The sequence below is a fragment of the Rhamphochromis longiceps genome, linkage group LG11 (assembly GCF_057381845.1).
Source record: "Rhamphochromis longiceps isolate RC_006_pf linkage group LG11, R_longiceps_female_GT1.1, whole genome shotgun sequence".
NCBI classification, from domain to species: Eukaryota; Metazoa; Chordata; class Actinopteri; order Cichliformes; family Cichlidae; genus Rhamphochromis; species Rhamphochromis longiceps.
Genome location: NC_140567.1, coordinates 35,171,967 through 35,195,338, shown reverse-complemented (window position 1 = coordinate 35,195,338; position 23,372 = coordinate 35,171,967). Strand labels below are relative to the sequence as shown.

The 23,372-nt window shown below is 43.0% G+C and overlaps 1 protein-coding gene across 3 annotated transcripts in view; it reads right to left on the bottom strand.

The window, feature by feature from the left end:
* Positions 1-2,409: 2,409 nt before the first annotated feature.
* satb1b (SATB homeobox 1b) overlaps positions 2,410-23,372 on the bottom strand; it is a 56,463-nt gene continuing 35,500 nt past the window's right edge. For all 3 annotated transcript variants that reach the window (XM_085423804.1, XM_085423803.1, XM_085423805.1), the window contains exons 10-13: positions 21,123-21,194; positions 20,519-20,674; positions 5,087-5,293; positions 2,410-3,268 (exon numbers count right to left, since the gene is read on the bottom strand). In XM_085423804.1, the coding sequence (XP_085279930.1) occupies positions 2,648-3,268; positions 5,087-5,293; positions 20,519-20,674; positions 21,123-21,194 (1,056 nt within the window). In that variant the 3' untranslated portion in view covers positions 2,410-2,647. The remainder of the gene's footprint in view (positions 3,269-5,086; positions 5,294-20,518; positions 20,675-21,122; positions 21,195-23,372) is intronic.

The following is a 23,372-nucleotide window of genomic DNA, read 5'->3' as shown; positions in this document are numbered from 1 at the left end:
TCCAGAAAACATCAGAAATCAAGTCTTGAACCACTGTTAGAGCAAAGTATTAGCCATCTGTGTAGAAAAACCTTTTGTAAGCGTGCGGCAAATATAGCTGATCCTTATGAAAACAGTGATAATGAGGAGGAGTATTACGCTAGAGTTCCTGTTTGTTGGTGCCTTCACCTCTGTTTGTCAGTGAGTAAGCCATTTGTAATGTCAAAATGGAGAAATAATGAAGCATAATGGCGCCTCTTTGCTCTGTGACATGCGGTAATGTTTTTTTATCACCTCTTAACACGTATCGTGTACCCTCTGATCACCTCTGACAAAAGGATGTCCTCTTGAGAGCATCTGACACTTCTATATGTCTGTTTCGTTTGATTGTTCTTTTCCCGTGAATGTACACAACATTGCACTGTGGATTTCTTTCTATATTTATGGGATAAAAACAGCACAACACAAAGGGAACGCTGGCCCAGACAGGCTGGCACATATCTCAGGGTGTGAACGGGTGGGGGTAATTTCCTAAAGGTGTAGACACCTGGCCCCGCCTGGGGTTTACGGCAAGGTCAGGACACCTGCGCTGTTTTATAGCCGAACTTCCTGCAGAGGGCTTTGCTATTACAGGTGTTCACACCTAACATTTATTTATTTTAGATTTCAAAGGTGGTTCACATACACTCAGCATGTAGAAGTGGAGATGCAGCAGAAGAGCCCCGGTACAGTCGGTTTGGGAGGAAGAGGCACGACAGAATGGCGATTCAGCTTTGTACGGTGAGCTTTTGCACAAACTTCAAATATATTTACAATATTAAACAATTAATGATTCATAAGATGTGATATTTACAGATATTACAAGTGACATGGGTTCAGTGATCGCAGCGGAATGAGTCAGTAACTGGAGTTGCTCTTTCTTAGCAGAACTTGAAAGAAAAAAGCAAAAAGAAAACCAAGAAAAACCAAAAAAAAAAACCAACCATTTCACATTGTTTCCTCTCCTGTTTCCAGAGGAGACAAACACACCTCTGGTGTCAAAAGAGCCTGGTCAAGTTAATGCCAAGAAATCTGTGGTACAATACAAACAGTTTAATTGTGTAATTAACAATCAATAACCACTTCTAGTTAGAACATTTCTGCCGAAAGGAACCGAGAAACACTTATAAAACAGTCAGTCGTAACAAAATAACTGGTGTTCTCATTGAAATGAACTCATAAAAAAGAAACACTTTTTTACAGAATATTTATACAGGAGTAGCTTTTTGAATTGGATTCTTAACCAAAGGAAGACACATCGCAGACATCGATTTTCACACAGATTGCATATGTTTTTCTTTCTAAGGTGTTCTATAGGTTAGTCATTTTACCTAAGCTTATTTGCATGATAGTAAAAATTGCATACAACATTAATTGTGAAGCTTGTAGCATGAGTTGCTTGACATACAGCACTTTTTATAGGCAACCTTTAAAGCACATTTCTCCATTTAAAACGTTTAAGACACTTCTTGTTTTTACTGCCCACTGAAATTACATTTATAAATAGAAACAAGATCGGTGGAATAAAAAAAAGAGAGAGAGAGCGCGCACAAGGAAACATAAACTGTTTTTTTAGTTTTTTTTTTAGAAAAAGTAATTACATCAGAAACACTGCATGAACTGCAAATAAATAATGTCAGACAACATAAACATTGTGAAATTCACATTTCCAACTGTGTGTCAATTCAGAAAGTTACAGTGACAAAGGTTTTGCAAAATAATCTAACATCGGCAGTGCCGTATAGTACAAGGCATTTGTTGGCATAGTTTTTTAAGACTGTATTTTTTTTACAGTTACAATATAATGTCTATATATATATATATTTATATTTCTTCCCTAACAAATAATATGTAAAGAGACTGAGCTATTCTCGTAGATGCACCTGGGCTGGGTGATCGCGTTCCAGAGTTTGGAGTGATCCATAATCACATTATGCGCTTTTTAAAAAGAATAACTAATCTGCCAGCAGGCTCCAGACTTGATACCTCATAATTAAGGCCTTGTCATCCACATGGTCCTTGATTTCATTTGCTATTTTCTTAAAAAAAAAAGAATCCAGTTAAACATCACATACGTAAACACCTATCGAAGTCCTAGCAAACTCCAGGGGAACTTTTTTTTCCTTTTTCAATATAATCAGTAGCTCAAAAAGATAAAGTAAGTCAGTGTAAAACAACAGACATAGAGTGCAGTCAGCAAATATCCACGGCAACATACTTAATAATTTTTTTGTGCAGATTATTTAAACGATGCATCAGTCTTTACAGTGAATAATACAAGTTTTACAAAATCGAAAAAGTAGTACTTTTTGTATTACTGAGTCTGAAATGGGCTTTCCAGTGTGTGAACACTCATTTCGCACTGTGAGTTCATATGTGTGTGTGTGTGTGTGTGTGTGTGTGTGTATATATATATATATATATATATATATATATATATATATATATATATATATATATATATATATATGAACACTCCTCATACAGTCCAGATGCTGTACTGATTGAAAACACTACTTCTCTTTGTTTGCAGTGTGGTGTTTCTGTGGCGGCCAGAGCGTTACATTTAGCACAGTCACCAGTCTGTGTGCACAGGAAAACTCTCAGTACATGTTTCAGAGGGAGAGTCCTACTCCCTGGCCTCGTGCTCTGACTCGGACTGGGCTTCGGCACCTCGGCCCAGCTGCTCTTCGATCTTGATGGAGAAGATGGTGCTGTTGGTCTGCGTGCTCTCGTCCAGCTCCTTCAACAGCTCTCCGCTCTCCCTGAAGTCCGTCAGCTCTTCCTCAAAGGCCGGGCTGCTGCTGCTGCTACTGCTGCTGGTGGTGTTGTTGACGATGGCTGCAATAGTGGTGTTGTTGTTGTTGTTGTTAATGGGCTCCTTGGGTGCCTTTGCTGGGTGACTGACATAAAAGCGCTGGTTCTGGAAGAACTTGATGATGGTGAGCTTGGGCAGGTCCAGCTGGGCTGAAAGGGTGTGGATGGCCTCCTCGTCGGGGTATAGGCCCACGTCCTGGATGAAGCTCTGCAGGATACCTAGAGCTTCCAGGGAGATCTTGCCTCCACCCGTGCGGGATTTGATGCTCCCTCCGCGGCTGCCTTCGTCCTCCGTTTCGGCCGGAGAGGCGGTGGAGGGTTGGCGAGGTGGCAACCGGGGACCGGTGGTGGGCTGCTGTTGCTGCAAGGGCTGTTGGGAGGGGTGGAGGGACAAGGAGGGCTGGTGCTGCTGCTGTGTCTGAGGCGGCTGAGCCTGCAGTGAGGAAAAAAAAAGAAAGAGGGAAGAGAAAGGAGATGGGGATGTTATCAGTGAACACTTATCGGCGCCTTAATAAGGCCTTTCATTAAAATCAATTGAGTTGTGAGGAAAAATGGGCCTGCTGTGTATAGAACAGGCACTTGGTTGAAGGAATTTTCCATGTAATATCTGATTGAATGCAATCAGTTCTGCAGATATGATGTTTTTCCTTTTTCGGTAGTGGGAGCTTGAGTCTCATTGTGGAGGTAGAGGAGGCAACAGCCCCACACCAGCATATACACTCGTACACATGAGTGACACGATCGGCTCCACGCACACTGGGAATTCACAGGCAAACTGGCCTCTCTATTATATCCTGTGCTGCTTATCGGCCTCTATTGCCCGGCAGTGATAAACAAGCTCCCTGTGTACAATTCACATCGCGATGGTCTGGCTGATTTGCCGCCGTGTGAGAATGCTATCGATGGCTTTCGCTCTGCCGTCAGAGTCCCGTTAGTGTAAACACATGACACATTACTCGTAAAATGTCTCATTGTGTGGTTGGAGAGCGAGTGAGTGGGCAACTCGTGGTCTCTATTGACCCTGCAAAATGGGCGCTCTTTTATTTTCATTTCTGAGTCAGACACTGTAGATAGGTGTTTCATAATGAAGTTTGCAAAACAGCACTTTGCAGGGACTCTGCTTGCCAGCTGCATAAATGCACCCAAAGATGTGATTTTTACTGTATCCATATACTGAGCCGGGCTAGTTCTTGTTGAGCAAATGTGAGCTAATTTGGCTAATGTATCACGTTAGTAAAAGAGCAGCACAAAATAGTTAAACACCAGTCTCTTATGGACACTGTAAAACTGCACCATTAAATCAGAAATAATCCTATTTTATCAATCTGCAACCGTTTTGCATTTGCATGCAAAGTATGCACAAAATTCCCTCATTCCATATCTGCTGCTCAAACTGATTTGTCAAAGAAATCCTATTACCTTATTTATATCCACTAAATGACAGTCTTTGTGAAACGCTGCCATTGTATCCAAGTAACCAAATAACTAATCAACCACTCTGCTGTGGCTCAGACTTTTAATAGAAGTATTATTGTACTTCATTAAGATGTTTCGACCGTTAACCGAGCCTGTGTGTTATTTTCTATTCATCTGCCAGATGTCTCTTATAAAGCAGCTCTGTTAAGCAAGTTCAGCCTAATGATATCTTTGAAAACGTTTTTTGCTTAAAAAGTAGCAACTTTTAAGTGTTGCAGTGTTGTTAATTTATGTGTTCGCAGAAACTCCTGAGTGCTGTTAGGGTTAGAATTACTGAAAGAAGAAGTCAAATGGGGAAAATTAAGGTTTTTTTTTAAACTAAATTATTTTTGACACAGACCTTTGGAAAACAGGATATGCACAGATACAATAATCAGACTTCATTAGGATTTTTAAAAATGATTCTCTCCACTGTTACATAATATCTTTAAACTACTTTTCATAAGAAATTGTACCAAAAAGAGATCCAAATCACAAGCACAAATAATCAAATTGCTTTGATTTAGCAATTAGTGATCCATCTATCCATTTTTTTAACAGCTGGGGGAGGGGAGCACCTTATATTTTACTTTGACATCCACACCTAAGGGCAGTTTAGAATAAGCAGTTAACCCAACATGTGATCAGCCACAGCCAACCAGTGGATTCAGCCCCAGAAACATATTGCTGTGATTCAATATTCATGTTCTGGAACACATCTGTTGTAGTTTTAGCTCGGTGCCTTGCCCAAAGGCACTGGCTCAGGTCATAATCTTGTGAAAAATATCACACTCACCTGTAGCTGGTCACTGGAAATGTGCATCAAGTGCGACGGCCGCTCATTGTGGTGCTGCTGGCCGGCGCTGCTCTCCTGCTCGTAGATGGCATCGCGTTCGGCCTGAGAGAGGCTCAGGAAGCGTCGGATCATGGAGAGGTTCTCCCAGAGTGTTCGGTTCTCTGGAGACGGATCCTCTTTCCAGCGCAGCAGCTCACAGAGCCAGCCCTGGACAAAACATTTGAAAGGAAGGAGGGAGAAGGAAGGAGAAAAAGGATACAAATCAGTAAGAATAGAATGTACTGCAATTCGGACCGTGATGTCCAAAATGTTTAAGCACAGTTGCAGCCCTAAAGAGGCCAAACAATCAACCAGACTACGAAACCTTAAAACAGAGCTGCTTTTATCGGAAGCATCAAAGTACTGTGAGGAAGAAAAAGCCACTGTGACACCATTTCAAAATAATTAACACATTTTTTCACTAAAATGAACAAAATAAAACGAAAACCACTCATAAAATGCACCATTGGGGCTTTTTTGGGTTACACAGCTGAAGATGAAGACGTAAGGTAGACAAGGTCAAGCAGCACAGCAGGAGGGAACATTTTAATATGACAAGAAAGACATACTGGCATATTGAGTAGCACCCTTGGGAGGAAGTGAGTGACTCCCATGTTTAAAATGCTCCAGCAGAGGGCCATGAAAGACAGAGCTGAGGAACAGTACAAGACAAGTGCACTAAGAAAAGGCTTTATTTGATTAATACAATGCACAAAGAGGTCTGACCTTGGTGATTAAAAGATTCAGCGAGAGCCCGACACAGGAAGCGCTAACACTCAAAGTGCAGCGGGGAAGGCAGAACCCCCCCCCCCCCACACACACACACACACATGTATTTGACAACATGACTTGAACATGCATGATAAAAGTTGGTCTCCTTTTAGAGACATCGCATCATTTGGTCATACTGCTTTGATATTTTATTCTTTGTTATATTAAATTTTTGTTGTTTAAATAGGGAACTAATCAGTTGCTAAAATAATCAAGATGTTCGAGTTCATGTGTTCATTGGATGTTTGAAGATCAAGATGCAATACACATATGAATCTAATGATAAATTGAAATGACCAAGAAATCAGTGGGCAGGATTATTGCTCATAAAAACAGCTGCAGGTAGCGATGCACCAACATGTCAGCTTATTATTGGTACCATCAGATTTTGCTGATGTCGACTGACATCCACGTAATCAGCAAAAACATGAAGACTTAGCAAAGTCAGGCTACGTTTTGTTTTCAAAATATGAAAAATTTAAAATGGTTGCTTCCCCAGTATAAAGGGAGAACACAATAAAAATAGAAAATGATCAGAACTGTTGCTTGGTCAAACTATTATTTAAAGTGTTGGTAACATCGGTGTTACTCGATTCTAACTACTAATCTCACTTCCCTTTCATTTCTTTACAAACAGAAACGCCTCACGGTCACAGTTGCTAAATGTGTGTTTATGTTTGCTCATGGAGCCGAGTGAAAGGCTGAGGACTGCACAGACAGAAGGGCTCTATAGGGGCTGAGTGACGTGGTCAGACGTGATGACCTAAACCTCAGCAGGCCAGTGTGTGAGTGTGTGAGTAAGAGTGAAAGGAAATAACGCACTGAAGAGCTGCGTGGGAGAGAGAGAAGGGTAACGAAGTGGGGGGGCCTGCAGTGATGTGGGCATGAAATTGTAGTGAAGCTAGAAGAGAGCTGTAAAGGAACAAGAGAGGATGAAGAAGGAGGGATGGCCGCGGAGCAAAAAGCAGCGAGGAGGAAACGCGGCGTCAAAGACAGACAGCGAGGTGTGTGAGTGTGTGTGTTACAGAGGGCCGCTCTCTCAGCCGGGTAGTCTGTCCTGGCAGCGCGACAGAGCGGCGCTGTAATCTCCCGGCCAGTGCGCGGCAGCACCTTTCATTTCCACAGGATTACACCGTGCTGCTGGTCTGCACGCAGACACACATGCACACACACAGAGGGCAGAGCCACGCCGCCACACTGCATGCAAGAGATAACTCAGCAGTTTGGTTGTCCCCTGTTCCAACTCCTCCCATAAGCCACATCAAACCCAGGAGGGGTTTTGGAGGAAGGCGAGAGGGGGAGAAAGAGAGGGAGAGAGAGAGACATAAAGGGAGGGAAGGAGAGAGAGAAAGGTGGGGGAGAGGGGGCCATAAAGCCTGCGTGCCCACCTTGTTCCTTTGCCACGTTTATTGTTGCGTTTTTAATTTGCATGCAGAGGGATTTGGACAGCACTCCAGTTGGGCTGTCTGTGGTTTCAGCTGATTCGGTAGTGAGGAAGAACACACACACACACACACACACACACACACACACACACACAGACACCCCCCCCCCCCCCAAAAAAAAAAACAAAACACAAACAGATGCACACAAACCACCACACACCATCTTGTCAAAGCCAGAGAAACAGTACCCCAGCCCAACGATGGAGTAATCCAACTCAAACACTCCCCAAACCAGCAGGATTAAACCCAAAGTAGCAGAGCCAATCAAACAAAGGCGCGACGTGAACTCCATTCCAATGCCAGGAAGTCCATTTGATGAAATAAAGTACAGAGTTTATTAGTTCACAAGTGTGAATGTTCGTTTGTGTGGCTTTTTTTCTCTCTTTTTTGCTTTCGACTGTTTCTGGGCTGCCATAGACGATGCTGAAGGAAGAATCACGTGCCAGGAAGAAAAGAATGTTTTTAAACGCCGCCCCTGTCCAACACTGCGGACAGTGGACAGTCAGCACTTTCCAGCTTCAAGAGCTCTGTTTGTGTTTGTCTAATTGCATTGCTTCCACAGTCCAGGCAGAGGCAGGGGGACGGCAGAGAGGACAGAGATGGAGAGGGACAACGAGAGCGAGACAGAGAAAGAAGTGAGCAGTTCCCTCTTGAACTTTGGAAGAAATAAAGTTGGGATAAAGTAAAGTAACAAATGTACTGTAAAATATGGCATACCATGAAATTTATTTGATATAAAACCTACTTAAATATGACTATTTTTCACAAAAATTACCCCATCAACGAGACTTTATGTTCAACATTCCCGCACTCCACTGATATTACCATACTGTTTCAAATCTGTTTTCCCCTTTATTGTTTAATGTAATTTGTTGAGCCTCTCCACTGCAGCTGACAAGCACCAACTGCTCTTGATTGGATCATGGAACTTGCTGCCCCTGCCACTAAAGTGTTCCAATACGGCCCAGAAAACAAAAATCTAGGGCTCTTCAATGCAGTGTACTCAGTGTTTTGTTGAAGATCATTAAGGGCTCTCTATAAATAAACAGAACAGGTAGTTCAGAACAGGCCTGTTTGACGACCAATAGAGAATACGGCGCTCTCTCAAAGTGTTTCACAACAACATTGTTGTAAAGGCATTTTCTCATATCGCATGACTACAAAATGCTGCAGCAACAGGAACCAAAAGTCTACTTATACTTGCTACACTGTCTTTGGCTGATAACTTTGATAATGATCAGTTACAGCAAACCTACATTCATATCAGAAACAGAAGTAACAGATTTATTTTTATTAGGTGGACTCTACAGTTCTAATCTTCGCACCTCTCATCCCCCCTCACAGTTTGCAACCGCAGAAAACAATGTCAGCCAAGCTAGAACTCAACACCCAGCAGAAAAACGACGACCAAACTTAACAAATGTCTGTGTTGGAAGCGAACGGTGACCTAAAACCGGTGTAAACGTTCATTTTCCTCACTCTCCTTTGCGTCTGCCGCACCTGTAATTTGCCCATGGTGGGAAATCACTTGCACTTTTGGAAAACGCCACAAAGTAGGCCTTTTACAGTTTTCCACTAAATTTTCTCTCGGGTGAAAACTGTTGCATTGTTTTCATTTGAATCATTAGTTTGACCTCAAAGTCACAACATTGACCCCAAAAATTGCAATTCTTCATGACATTCTGACTTTTTACTGACAATTAACCTTCACTTTAACGGTTAATAAATCATATTTACTATGCATTTAAGGACAAACAGCTTTACAGCTGACCTAATAAAGAAAGCTATTGCTCAGGAGAGCAGAGGTCAGTTCTCAGGCTGCTTGTCCTTAGCATACTCTAAATACTGGACTACAAATTGCCCCCACGTGTAGCTATTAGCATGCGAGTGTTTAAAGTGAAAAAAATGTTTCATAAATGGGTGAATGTGGCTTGTAGTATAAAAAGCGCTTTGAGCGGTCAGCAAGACTAGAAAAGCACTATACAAATACCCGTCCATCCAAACACATTTTTTCCAACCTAGATAACCTCAGAAATCACAGATTAAGTAGTGAACTGGAAAGGCAGTTTATTTGGATACAAAGCACATCTCTCAGTTGAACTCACAGATGCTGCAAACAGGTTCATTGAAGCAATAAGTACTGAAAGGCATAGGATTATCTTGCTATGCTGGCACACACCTGCAACAATATTGCGCTGTAATCCGCTGCCTCTGGGTCATTGTTGCTTAATTATTAATTACTTTCAAACAACTGGACTGACAATCAAGGATTCTTTTTCTTGTTTTGAAACAGACATGACCGGTGGCTCATGGGGCTACGGGGTCATGGGGTGCCAAATTAAAAGAGCACCTCGGGGCCCTAGAGGTCAGATCTGAGCACAGCCCCATGAGCTTCAGCAGACCATTGTATAATATTGATATAAATAGTAACCGGGTGTTCTGAGAGAAACGGTTTCCTTGCAACACAATAGTTGAATTCATGCGCAAGATTCACCCAGCTATGCAATGCAGTACACCGTGTATGTGTGCTGCAGTCACAAGCTGCCAATGAGAGCATAGGCCTGCTCTGTCAGAGAACAGCATGGTATTCACCGCTCAACCCACCCACCCATTCACCACCAAACTACTGCTGCAAACACCCCCAACATGGAAGGAGGAACGTTTAAAAAAAAATCTGGCTCTGCTGTGAGACAGGCCGAGTGGACAGACAGGCAGACAGACAGGGAGAGGTCTGTCATATGGCCTGGACCAACACCTTCCCCCTAATCTCATTTGCTTGTTATCAGCCCCATCAAGCTGACCTCGGCCACTGCAAAAATAAATAACTAAAATAAGCCAACAGATGTCCATCAATTTGCCATTTGAGGTTTTTCCCGCCCTCCTTTCTCAGATTACTGCGTGACCAAAAATAATGCCTCACATTCAACCCAACAAAAAGTACTTTGAGCACCATTTGGATTTTAACCATCTGGACAAAAAAGGCCAAGATGACACAAAAAAATGAAAAGGGAAACTCGGTGATGAAGAAATGATTGTGGCTATTGTTGTGGCTGGCTGGTTGGAGGAGAAGACGGTTTCTGAGACAGCCAGACAAACCTCCTGTGTCTGAATAAGGGAGCGAGCTAAAAGAAAGGGGAAGACAATGCATCACTGTCTTTCCTCCTCCTTGAACCTGGCAGAGGCCCAGCACTGGCAGGCAACACTATGCAGATAAACGCAGCCGATAACACGGTATGTTCAAACCTGTTTCTCCTCCCCGAGCACACCAATCCAGCGTCTGCGCACGCAGGTTCAACCCTGCGAGGTAACGTGCGCCGTGTTGTAAATACATTACGGCATGGTGGACGCCCATCTGCTGACGACGGTGGAGTCTTGAGATGTTCCCGATGCTTCGGCATATGCGAATCTCCCGCAACAATAAGCAATAATTGACTGCACATTTCTGGGCCAGATTCCTTTGCGGCGTGTGGGTCTTTATAAGCAAACAGAAAAAGCTTTGACTGTACGAATTGTTTCTGGCATACAGTGAGGATGAAAAGGCAGTGGAAACGGGGTCAGTAGCCTTAATTGAACTGCAGTGGCAATTGGAAGGACGGCCAAAAAATATACTAAGAGCACATTGTTCCCATCTCTTGTAACAGATGAACTCTGTGACAAAAATGTACACTTCTTCAAGTTCAACTCAATTGTGTTTGTGTAGTTTGCCTTCTCGGAGCAAACGTACAAACTCGCACAAACTTCATCTAGCCCTTTAACAAAAGGACAGGCCTTAATCCAAATATATGTTCCTCTGTGGGGGTGATCCAGTGATCAATGCTTAAAGGGAAGGAATTAATTTGCAGTTCAGCTAAGGATTTACCACATTGATTATCGTTGCACCGCTGCAGCTAGATGAATATGTTGGGTTATGCGGGGAATTTATTATGTAGCCAAAGTAATCGTGTTTATTTTCTTTCATTCTCCGTGTGATAGGCAGATGATCAGGACAAGGGCAAGATTTGCACTAAAAATGTCTGCTAGCAAGATTTGAACATACAAATTTGTCTCGCTACTGGAATGGAAAAGATTACTGAACTGTGCATTCATCATATATCCAAAGTAATGCAAAGTAATCGTGTTTGCATTATTTCTTTTACTTAAGAGAAGGTTTGTGCTGGAAATGGCTTTGCTATATGACAAAATACTAATGTATCCAATGTTGCTGAAAAGGAGATTACTGAGCTCTGTTTCAGGCCGCTTTATGTTGCATTTATAATGCCGCTTCTGGCTAGACTTTATGTCTTGATGCATAGTTTTTGAGAAAGACCACGCCAATACTAAAGAGCCAGTACTAAATCTGATCAATTCTGGAGAAACTAGGGACCCACCAAATCACTAGTTTGCCTCTCTAAGCAACTCATGAGTGGATATTAACTACAGAAGACAACACGGCACTGAAAGTATGAGGCATTTCCAACGGATCGAGAGAAAAACGTTCAGTGCATTTATTACTTTCTAATAATATACCTCCTTCTTTGTATCGTATCTAAGGCTGTTCACCAGATGGTGATCAAAGAGTTGAATTTATTGTTAAGCCACATTTTTATTTACCTCTGCATAATTTTTCATAACCTCACCATCTGATTCTAATTCACACGCAGGTCCTAGGCCCTCATGAAGGAGGCAGACTACAAAACAAACGGATCAAACGACCATCTTTGTAAAATGACAGACAGGCCCCAAGGATGGCTGGATTTGCAACTGCAGAAATTAATGATGAAATTTCTAGTACGGTCGCTTCTTTCTTAAGGAAAGCTTTTAAGGATTAAAAACTGAGTCATCTAAATCTTTAGAAACTTGCCTTTAAAACTCTATTTTTTTTAGTTATTAAATCTCGTTGATACGACTCTGATGTCTTGTCAGAGAGGATGCTTTCCAGATTGTGGTTGCCAGATTGTGTTACTATCTTCTTTTGTGAGGATGTCAGTGGCTGAGCTTTAGGAGAGAGATTCGCCAGTCTGAATCATACATGCCAAACATTTAATCTCAATTCGAGCTGTGACACGGAGAAGTCTTAGCCAAACAGCGAGCGTTTTCTGAAGAGGGGTCGCGACCTCTCCAGATACAATAAGCAAGTTGACAACAATAACAGACTGACAGCTAACGCGACACACATTGTGAGGGCGAGGCATGACTGTGCAGGAAATGGCCCTCTCTCTGTGTCAGCACTCCTTCCCAGAAACAATACCGACTAGCTCTGTGTGGCAGTTTACGTCATGGCTGCCGAACCAATAAAGCATTGAGGGTATTTTCGAGCAACCAAATAGAGGCAGATGGAGCATAAAGAATAACCAAAGGCAAATGACCAGTCCATCAAAAATGGAGCACATTAAACATCTGTGTGGTTACAGTTTCGTTTTTTTTTAACCACACATTTTATTCTTTTCCAGCAAAGTTCTTCACACACAACTGCACATAACACAGTAACAATTGTACGACCAGGGACTTTCCCACAGTCATCCTCCTGCAGAAAATCCTGATTGTCTGCAGGATGAATGCGCTGCCCGAGCCCAAGGAAAAAAATTGTTATAATTTGCATATCCACAAATTAAACTGTTGTAATATTTTGCTCAGTCCTGACCAAACACTTGCAGGAAATATATTTTCTCTCCTAAGAAGGTAAACTTCACATTTTAGTGGACTCTTTGTCCAGGAAAGCACCACAGATTTTTCATGTGTACAAAATGGCTGAAAATGGAGTCACTGATGATGCTACAGTACACGTGTCTCTCTGTATCAAATATTAGTATTGTTGAAATTGCACCATAATCTAGTTTAGCCTGGTGGTGGGCTGATATTTGTATATCCGCACTGTCTGCACAGCCACACTGAATGTTCAAACACTGTTCTCCATCCACAAATTTACCTCTTGTTTATAATCTTTTCTATTCAATACTGCTGAGGCAGATGGAGGATGAATGCACACAAGACAACAAACACATCGAAGATGAACTGCAGATAATCAACAACTGCAGCAACATTACAAACGCAGAAAGCACCTACATGGAGTCTGATTCCATCAATTATAAGAGCTTGATTGAGATTTAATTCAAAGCTGGGGTTTAATTGCTAATATCAAAGCATAATTAAGCTGATAAATCATGACTGATCTTATTGAATTAGGGATTGAAATAGCAGGGAACCTGCAAATTGTCTATGTCAGCTAAATAAGTGTTCTTAATTGTTGACAAGTTTGCAGATTTTAGTGAAACTGATCAAATATTTAAAGGCAGACAAAAGATATATGTTTTTTTTGTTTCCTGTTCAATTTGAAGGGACTTGTCTTAAAATAAAATCACAATTTTCAAATGTTGAGAAAATAGCTGAAAAACCTCAAATGTCTCTGTGAAACATGGCTGGAAGCCCTTCGTCAGGCTCAGTTCATGCAGTATATTGTAAATTTACCTACTAATAGAATTCAATGTGGATAAAGTGATTAGTAGTGAGAGGCAGTCATCCTCAGAGGAAGCAAAGAGACAGAGAGGAGATTTTGAAAGACAGAGAGGAGAACAAATAATGCTAGCAAAACCAAGTGAACGTAAGCAGGATGAGGACTTAGATAGGTCCTAATATCTCCCCATGCAATTCCCCCTCTCTCACACTCTGTATGCACGCACACTAGCACAGATACACACTCTCTCTCTCTCTCACGCTGCATCTGCCGGAGCTAGTGGCTGTAGTTAAATTGAAATATTTCCCGGCGTGTGTCAGAAGCATGCAGAATGGTAATTATGACAGATCTGATTAGGCGGGCCGAGTCGGGCGGCTCCGGGCTGCAGGTGCGACCTTGTGCATTCCTGCGTGTGTAAATAAAATTAATTACAAGCGTAGGGGGCGCGCAGCGCGTGACATCAGCGCGCACAGGGGGGACTCCCACGGGGGGCACCCTAATGGAATATTTTCCCCGAGTCTAATAATACAGTTGGTATTGACTTGAGGTAATTAGGGGGATCATTAAAGCGCTTTTCCCGGCGTATTTGCCTGCCTGATCAGATTAGCGAGAATGGGCCTCAGAACAAGCCCTGTGTGGTCTGTCAGGAGAAGTGGAGACAGTGGGAGTGGGTTAGCTTGCTAACATTTGCAGGAAAGAAAAAGCTAGCAAAACCCTGTGCCTGTCAGTGGAATAGGAGTAACTTTTTCTAACAAGCCAGAAAACAGTGAGAACTAGTGATGTGAGCTGTGTGACAGAATAAGCATCGGTTAGGCTTGTTTATCGAGAGAGCTCTAGTGCTACTTCAGTTATGTAGCGAACTGGCTAACAGCTGCTGTGCTCCACGAAACATTTGTCATACAGTAATGTACTAGAGGTGATGAGGATGAGACAATTTGGAGTCTTGACAGTCGGGGCAGATTCCTAGTTTGGACTGCAGGGAAGGAGGTGGGCGACGAGGGGGGAGGGAGTTGTGCGGTTGGAGACAGATGGGGTGAGAGGTGGCATGTAAGGCGTAAGTGAGAGAGATGGCAGGAGAGACACAAAGTGCTCTGAGCATGCTCAGTGAGACCCCGTGCTCCCACTAAGAGGAGGAGGGCTCAGAAAACAGGCTGGTGGGAATTCCACTGTCCATTAAACAATAAGAGAAAGGCTCATTTCAGAGGGAGGGGAAGACTTACCGTTTGCAAGATAATTCGTTCACTAAATTAATTATTCAGACAGCTGGGTCTCCAGTTCAAGAAATTGTGTCTTTAATAATGGAGGGGATCTGGCCTAGCCTGTTTCCCATGGCAACCTAATAACCAAGCAGGCACGGGAGATAAATAAATAAATCAATTAATAAACAGTCACGGCCCTTTTAGATCCCCAGGGGCTGTGATATGCTCACTCTGATCTGCCTAATTTGAGAGAGAGAGGTGAGGAGAAGCACACAAACAAAAATTAAGACTTGATGCCAGCACTGCTGTAACAGTAAAAGTCAAACTTGTGGGAAGCGATGCAAAACTGTAACAAGTACCAGTGTAACATCTTCACTGTCGATTCTGACGATCTATGGATGCCACGATTTTCATGCAAAAACGCGACTTTTAATATTCCGACCCCGAGCAGCTCCTCACAACAGACAAACCTCTGAACGGTCACAATCTAGACAGAGACACCGAAAAGGTCAGCCATCTGCCCCTCTTGTAAAGCAGCCACTGGATGGAGCAGAGCTGCATGTGTGTGTCTGGTTTGGTATAGTTGGCTGAGATTAAAGCTAAGAAAAGCTTTCATGTCCATATAAAACATGTAAAACCACTAAGCGGATTCTACCCGTAACAGGAAATTAGCAACTTTGGAAACATGAAGCAGTCACAGTTATGCGGTCACCCTCCCTTCCTCCTATCAGTATCCCCACCCGCCGCCTCCACCCACCTTCACCCAATAGTCCATATCCTTAGACCAACGAGGCACTCACTCCCCGCCATCACCGGCCCCCCACCACTCCCCTCCTCCACTCCAGGGACTGCCGTGCCAGGCGGGTGCAGGGTGACAGATGGCATACACCAACCTCCCCCCCCTCTCTCTCCCCTACTGCACCAGCCCCCCTGCTCGGCCCCCCCGGTGGCGCAGCGGCGGACCAGATCAGTGCCATTCTGTCTCATTAGAGCCTGGCTAATTAGCGTAGCCTCTTCCAGGGGAGAATGAGCGAGTGAGAGAGGGAGACAGAAAGAGAAAGAGAGATGGGGAGGGAGCGCGCCGTTTGTGGTGTTGACTGCGTTCTGTACTCCACTGGCCATTGAGGAGTCGGACGGCTTTGAGCCCCGCAGTGCGCAGGGCTCCCAGGGTGCTTGTTTTATGACAGCAGGGACTCTGATTCCATCCACCGCACAGTTCCTCTCAGGAAGTGTTGGGAATGTTTAGACATAAAAGTCGTGTCAAAGGAATGCCCCCGATCCGCTCCACCCCACCCTCAGCCGACCTCCCATCGCTCAGCTGAATATTAGCTGCCCTCTCCGTCAGGCTAGCCAACACAGCAAGCCTCCCCTGTTAACATGAATGAAAACAAAGCACTGCAGCTTGCTAGATAGTGCACTAGCCCTACTGAGCCAGTTAATAATGTTGACATCAACTCCAAGCTATCCAGATCATAGCTTGCACCTCTGCAGGCTAAAATGAAATGGGCCGTTTGGCAAATAGCACAACTTCTGGCAGTGTCAACGCTGGATTTGAACCAGCAGCGCGCAGTTGTTTTCTCCAAGTCTGACATCTCCTGAAGCTAAATGGAGATGGAGCATTCTTGGAGCGTTCGATCAGTCTGAATCATTGAGGAACGGATCATGAATAATGATTTCGATTTTATCAAAGAGTAAACACAATATGTATCCTAATAAATCAGAATGGCTTTGTGGATTGCTTAAAAAAATGAATGGTCTGACTTCAAGTAAATAGCAAACATTAATCTGATAAAGTATTATGGCTCGGGTTAGAGTCACTGCTCTATAGTTACTACTCTGAATATGTGGCAGTAAAAGAGTGATTGAAATGCAACGTTGAATATGTGCATGTGGAGGGTGAGGACTGGCAGAGGCCTTCAGTGGTTACGAGCCCTAGGAGAGGACAGAATGGCTGCGTTCCAAAAACTCCCCAAACACCAGCCGACATAAATATGCACACTGGAGTATACATGCACTGGTCCACGCATTCAATGTGCCTCCTCAGAAAAACACACAGTACATGCTCCACACCTAACCGCACGCTCAGTGGAGCGTGAACCAATGAGCAGGCTCGGGTTAACTTTTCTACTCAAAGTATTGCTGCCCGTGGCCTCCGTCAGGTCACCATCTCCCATCTTTCTCTCCTTAAAGATTGTCAGATCTGTTCTCATCTTCTTGGCTGTCTCAGATACTCTAAATACACCAAGTGGTGTGCACCTACCCGCATGTGTCCAAGTCACCTGGTCCCGTGCTTATGTAAACATACTGGGAAACCCTAAGCTGAGCTGAACAGGCAGAGTTTGAAATGCAAACCAAGCAGACAGGACAGTGCCAGTTTCAGTGATGAGGCCTCTTCCTTCCCCTCCCCCCATGATTATTTCCCTGGACCCCATATGGGCATCCTGCCAGTCTAGCCCATCCTCCATCCTCATCACCAACCACAGTACCAGCAGTCTCTGCTGGCATGGTGCTCTACCCACGGCTCGGATGGTTATTTTTTTCCCCCTGCAAGGCTGCAAACCTCTCTTGACCTAAGCTTAAGTGATGATTTTGAACATTATAAATGGATACATTCAGCTGTTCCTCTCACTGATTTAGACAAGCATTTTACTAGCATTTTAAAAACCTAAAAAATGTTTTTAAAGCAACACCTCTTTTAAAAATGAGTAACCACTGCAGCCAATAATATGTAATATGACTAAAGAGACAACAAATCACTGCTAATCACTAACGAGCATATTGTGGGTATGTGTTCTACAACAAACCACCACATTTTAAAATGATTTTTTCTGGTTAAAATAAAACTAGTGCCATCTTTTATCAGTTAGCATAAAGGCAGCACACTTTTACTGGATATGATATTTCATGTTTAATAGTTCAAAATCTACTAATATTTTCATCATTAATCAATAACTATTATATTGACTAATCACTTGGTTTTGTTAAATCGGCAACAATCTTTTGAAAAAAATGGCCGTCATAATTTCCCAGGAACCAAGGTGACGCACTGAGGAAGAGAACAGGACGTCTGCTTGGTTCTTATCTATTTAGGAATCTGTGTGTGTGTTCCTGTCTAGCTATCTTTGTGAGGACCGAAATCTGCATTCTACTATACTTGTGAGAACCAACAGTCACTTGTGAGAACACACACACCGGTCCTCACAAGTTTGAGGCTCAAAATGTATTTTTAGTGTCAGGATTACAATTAGGTTATGGTTAGGTTTAGGGTTAGGCATTCATTTTTAATGGTCAGGGTAAGGGGCTAGGGAAACCATTATGTCAATGAAGGTCCTCACTAAGATAGCTGAATGGGCTTGTGTGTGTGTGTGTGTGTGTGTGTGTGTGTGTGTGTGTGTAGCGGGATGGTTTGTTCTCATTTCTTGACAATTGTTCACCTGCTTCGGGTGTATTGCTAGAGACCTGATTTAGTGCAGTGTCAAGTCTTTGTATTTTGACTAAGAGCTGCCTTCTATTACACTTTCACATCTACCGATCGCCTGTCTGTGAGGCATTTAGAGAATATTGGTAAACTGCAGCTTCATCACTCCCAGCCACAAGGATACTTTCAATCTGTACGAAAAACTGCAGTAAAATTGAGTACAAAGATGGTAATAAAGGTTCTCACTAAATACAACTTTGTTCCTTATCTGCATGTCAGAGGAAGTGATTAATACAGGGCGAGATTACATTTGATTAGTTACCAACTGGCTCAGTGAGCATTAGCTCTGCTGCTCAGACTTGCTCCATATGGTTTGTGTTAAGTAATTGTATCCTTATAGGCATCTTCTATTCAATACAGTAACGCTATATCTGTGTATCACCTTTCATAGCCGTTTGCCTGTTTGCGAGGTGTTTAGGGACGTCTGTAAATTTCAGTTGTGGTGATTAACTCTTTCCGCAAGTCTTTACAACGAGACCTGACAAAAATGATTGACTCATTGCTTGACGAGCAAACTAGCTAATCTATCATTTAACATATCATTGCAGCCCTGCGGTTGCCTACACAAAGTGCCATATTTATTTACTTTTGTGTATGACAGTGATACTATACACAGCATTGAGGGAAAGGAAACCCTTTTTTATCCAGACTGCGATGCTGGCATTGAGGATAGTAAGATAAAAATGCTTGAACTGTCTGCCCAGAGCATGAAACTAACACAATGAACCCACTGTCCTGCTTTAAATTAAAAAAATATATATTGACAATTTCTTTTTTGAATATTTTTGAGGAAACTGCAGCGGAAAGCTGGGTCCCAGCATCTGATTTTCAGAGTACGTGGGTGCTGCTGGGGAGGAGCAGCCGCTGGCCTGGCGGTGCTGGTAGATGTGGCAATGCCGGCTGGGTAGTAAGGGGGGAGGACCAGCTGCCCGGGGAGCGCCCATTACGAGATAGAGCCAGAGATAAGTGCTCTCCCAGGCCCCTTTTCAGAGGCATAATTAGCACACTTCTTATCTGCTGCTCAATTCACATTCACACCCGCCTGCCATGAATGGAACGTGAAAGAGAGGCAGAAATCGGGGGAACGAGAGAGGTAGAGGGGCAAGACAGAGAGATGGGAGGGAGGTGGAGACAGCATGATGGAAACCTGTTCCCAGACAAACCGTCATTTGAGAAGAGAGAGACATGAGCGAGTTAATACTGCGACCGCCTCACTCTCCCCCTTTTCTCTATCCTTCCAAGGAGTCTTTGAACTCCTTAACAAAAACAGTGGTTTGTGCATCAAACTGCAATTTGGTAAAACAAAGCTATCTGGGGCTATAATCATCCTAATCAGCAAGAAAAAAATAAAGCCTTTGCAGATATTTCAAGATTATTCCGCCCTTGGTGATCTATTTCTCCCCCCCACCATCTTCTTCATCAAGCACAATTGTGGAAATCTTCCCAACTCTGCCTGCGACAGACACACGAAAACCTTTAATAATAAGTCCTCAGTGCTACATTTTTAATTGCTTTTAATAAAGAGTTAAACTGGCGCTATGTTTTCACCCTCTGTTTCCAACACACACAAGCTTGTGTTGTGTGAGCTCTGCGCTCTTTGTGAGAAGATGACAGGGGCTCCCATCATCATCTAACTGAGTGGAGCTAATATAAACAGGTTTGTTTGGTGTTGAAACAGTGTCGACTGCTAAACTCCAAACCCACAATAAAGAAGACATGTGTCATTATGACGATAAATCGCTCCACTGATACACTGAGCTAAGTTTCCTTATGCGCCGTCTCCAACCTTTGATGGAGATGTACAGTTTTCCTGCACACACGCATTGAAGGAAATTCACCAGAGTTCACCAATCAGAGACAAAAGGTCCTCAATTTCTGGCTTTAAACACAAAGGCTGTGTCTGCACGTGTGTGGACATTGGACAATTACGTATGCCCGTCTGGACTTTCAGGCTTGGATTTATGGCATATCAGTACAGCTCTACTTTAGAAAGCACGATCCAATTAACAAATTATGCTACCTAAACACAGAGGACAATTTGCGACAGTTCTTTAGTGTGTATTTCACTACCTGGCTCTTGGAGGCCGCCACCTTTGCAAACAAGGCCTGGGACACTTTGGCCCTCTTCATCTCCTGCTGGATCTCATCGTAGATGGTGGAGTTGATGTTGAGGATGCAGCTGTCTGCCTTGCCGTTCCACTCGCTGGGCAGCGGTGACGGTTTAACCTGGTAATAAAAAGAACAAACATTTGATTTAAAGGCTTTCCCGGTTTTATTAAACTCTAATATGTTGTTAGATATAAGATTCTATTTGTATTTGGCAGGTTTAGATTGCATGTGTGGACCTGGACTCTCTACTCTGTCTGAAGATTTTTTTTTATTAGTGTTGTGTGACAGTTGGTTTACTAAATACTGCAACAGAGTAATGTAATGTAATTTAACTTTATTGTTCCAGACTTTCTGATAACACTTTGCGCTGATAGACAGAGAAATTAATATTTGCCTCGCGCTTGAAAAATAACTTTCCAGCTTCATAAACATAGAAAACACTAAAATTGCACTGACATAGGGATATTGTTGTCAATGAGAGTGACTTGTATTTTCAATGAGAATGTATCTGCCCAGTTGGCAGTGCTGGGGTTGGGGAAGTGAAGGGGTGAAGTTGTTTGCTCACAGGTGAAATGCCCACAGGGATTCGGGGATTCCAATCCTCCGGCCTTACGCTGTTACAGTCTTCCCTTCGGGGCTAGAACACAACACAACCATATTTGTTCAGGCTCACATAAGAAAAAATAATAATAAAGGGAATCTGTCTGAACACATGATCATGCATGCAGCCAACTCTTACACACACACCCGCGCGCTCGAGTGTAGATTTCACCCACACACAGCACCAGCCTTACTTTGCTCAAAAACACTTAGATGTGTTGTGTGAAACGTTATTATTCTTATGTCAAGCCGGTGATTAAAAAATAAATGTAAGTCAAGTGAAATCAAATCATCTTCATTCAGCGGCTTGTTGCATCTTGACGAAAATCCTTTGACAAGGTAACAAGTATCCTAATAAAAGCATTACCCAAGAACCATTAGCATATGAATCATTCCATACGAGTCTTTTTGAAAGGAACCATCGACAGGGTTGGGTGTGGGTACAAGTAAATGGCATTCAAATAAACCATAATAACACCAACAGCTACCATCTCACGATGGAACTGGTGATCAAAAAACATATATATTCAAGTATTTGTCTAGACACCTAATACGAGCTCCTTTATGTGTTAAAAAACAATCTCTGAAATTTGTGGTGAAAGTGGAATGTCTGAGAATTTCTGGGCCTTTTATCCTGTTTTATGACAGCTCGACACGGGCTTGTCAGCGGGAGCAGGAGGGTACCGTGTCAAGCAAATTGTTAAGGCAGAGACATGCACTAACTGGCTTTGGGAGAGTCGAGCCGAGCCATCGGTACATGTGAGAGAAACATACCTCTGCATCTGTTTTTATGAGGCCAATAAAAACCCTCCTCTGTCTCAGGCTCAATTGCCACCCTGTCTGATTTATGTGCTTAAATTCACACCGCATTGCTTCATAGGAGAGGCTGGCAGATGGCCAGGTGTATGAGTGTGCAAATCTGTGTGTGCGCGTGAGAGGAAGGACAGAAAACAGGTCTATATGATAAATGTCAATTGGTTTAAGTCATACAGGTGAAGCATATTAGGCCTTGAGATATTGTACTGATGTGCCAACAGTATTTTGAGTGATGTGAAAATAAAAATCAGAAAGCAGGATTTGAATTTTCTACACCATGCTGTAGCCACTGCCTTTATTCTCCGCCTTGGAGATTTATTTCTGTTTTATTTTGTTTCGTTATGTGCCTCTGCAGCTCTGTGAGCTCACTGCAGATATGCTAAGATAAGCCTGATATGAACTTAACAGGCACTTCATAGTTCCACGTTCCTGCCTTGGCTTTAAGGACACTAACAGGAACACTAGAAGCAGATTATTTTGCCAAAACCTTCTTTTATTTTCCTTTTTTTACATCAATAAATTCCTGTGCGATAGTTCACTCTGCTGCTTTGAGTTCCCGTCCTGTGCCGGCACAGCCTGAGATTGTAAAGATGAGCCGTGAACTGCAAAATGCTCCTGCTTTAAGTTCAGCACCGCTGCTTCACAGTACGACTCTTTCTTTTCAGCCGGCCACTGCCACCACGCTGAGCCTTTTCAGAGGGAAGATTGATTTTTAAGATGGGTGGGCTGGGGCTTCTATCTCACTCTCCTCCGCACCTAAATAAAAGCCAAATTTTCACCGGAGACAGGACAGAAGAAGCCTTTGTCTGGCCCTCTCACCTCCCAAATGCAGCTGACCGCACTTCAAATGGGCTTAAGTGGTAGAAAGTTGCCACATACCTTTCAAATGAGGGACACTGATTTGCGGCGAGGGTACAAAGTTGTGCTGTGGTACGAAGCGATTTTGAAAGACGCACTGACTAAACGATGTTTGATCTTTCACAGAGCTTGTCATCACCGAGTGAGCTTTATTTTTTTGAAATGGGAGGGCTGTTAATGCTGCCTAATGCATGGTAAAAGGTCAAAATTAGCACAAAAAATTATCCATCATTTGTGCACCATTCTCACCTGTGTGGTGAGGGCGGGGATGATGCACAACTCATTTACATGCAGGAAGAATGTAAAGTATGTTCTCTTTACCACTGACAGACTTTTATTTGTTCCATGTGTTTCTGGAGAGGCTGATACAATAGAGGGGAATGTGAAGTATGCAAAGAAACAATGTGTTGGGGTTGTTCTTGTACACACGCTTGTTGTTGTCCCAGAAAACAGAGTGTGCTAATGAGTGCATGAGGTGCCTGTGTTTGTACAGTATAAATATTTAACATCGCGCAAATGTTTTATACCAACTGACTGAATC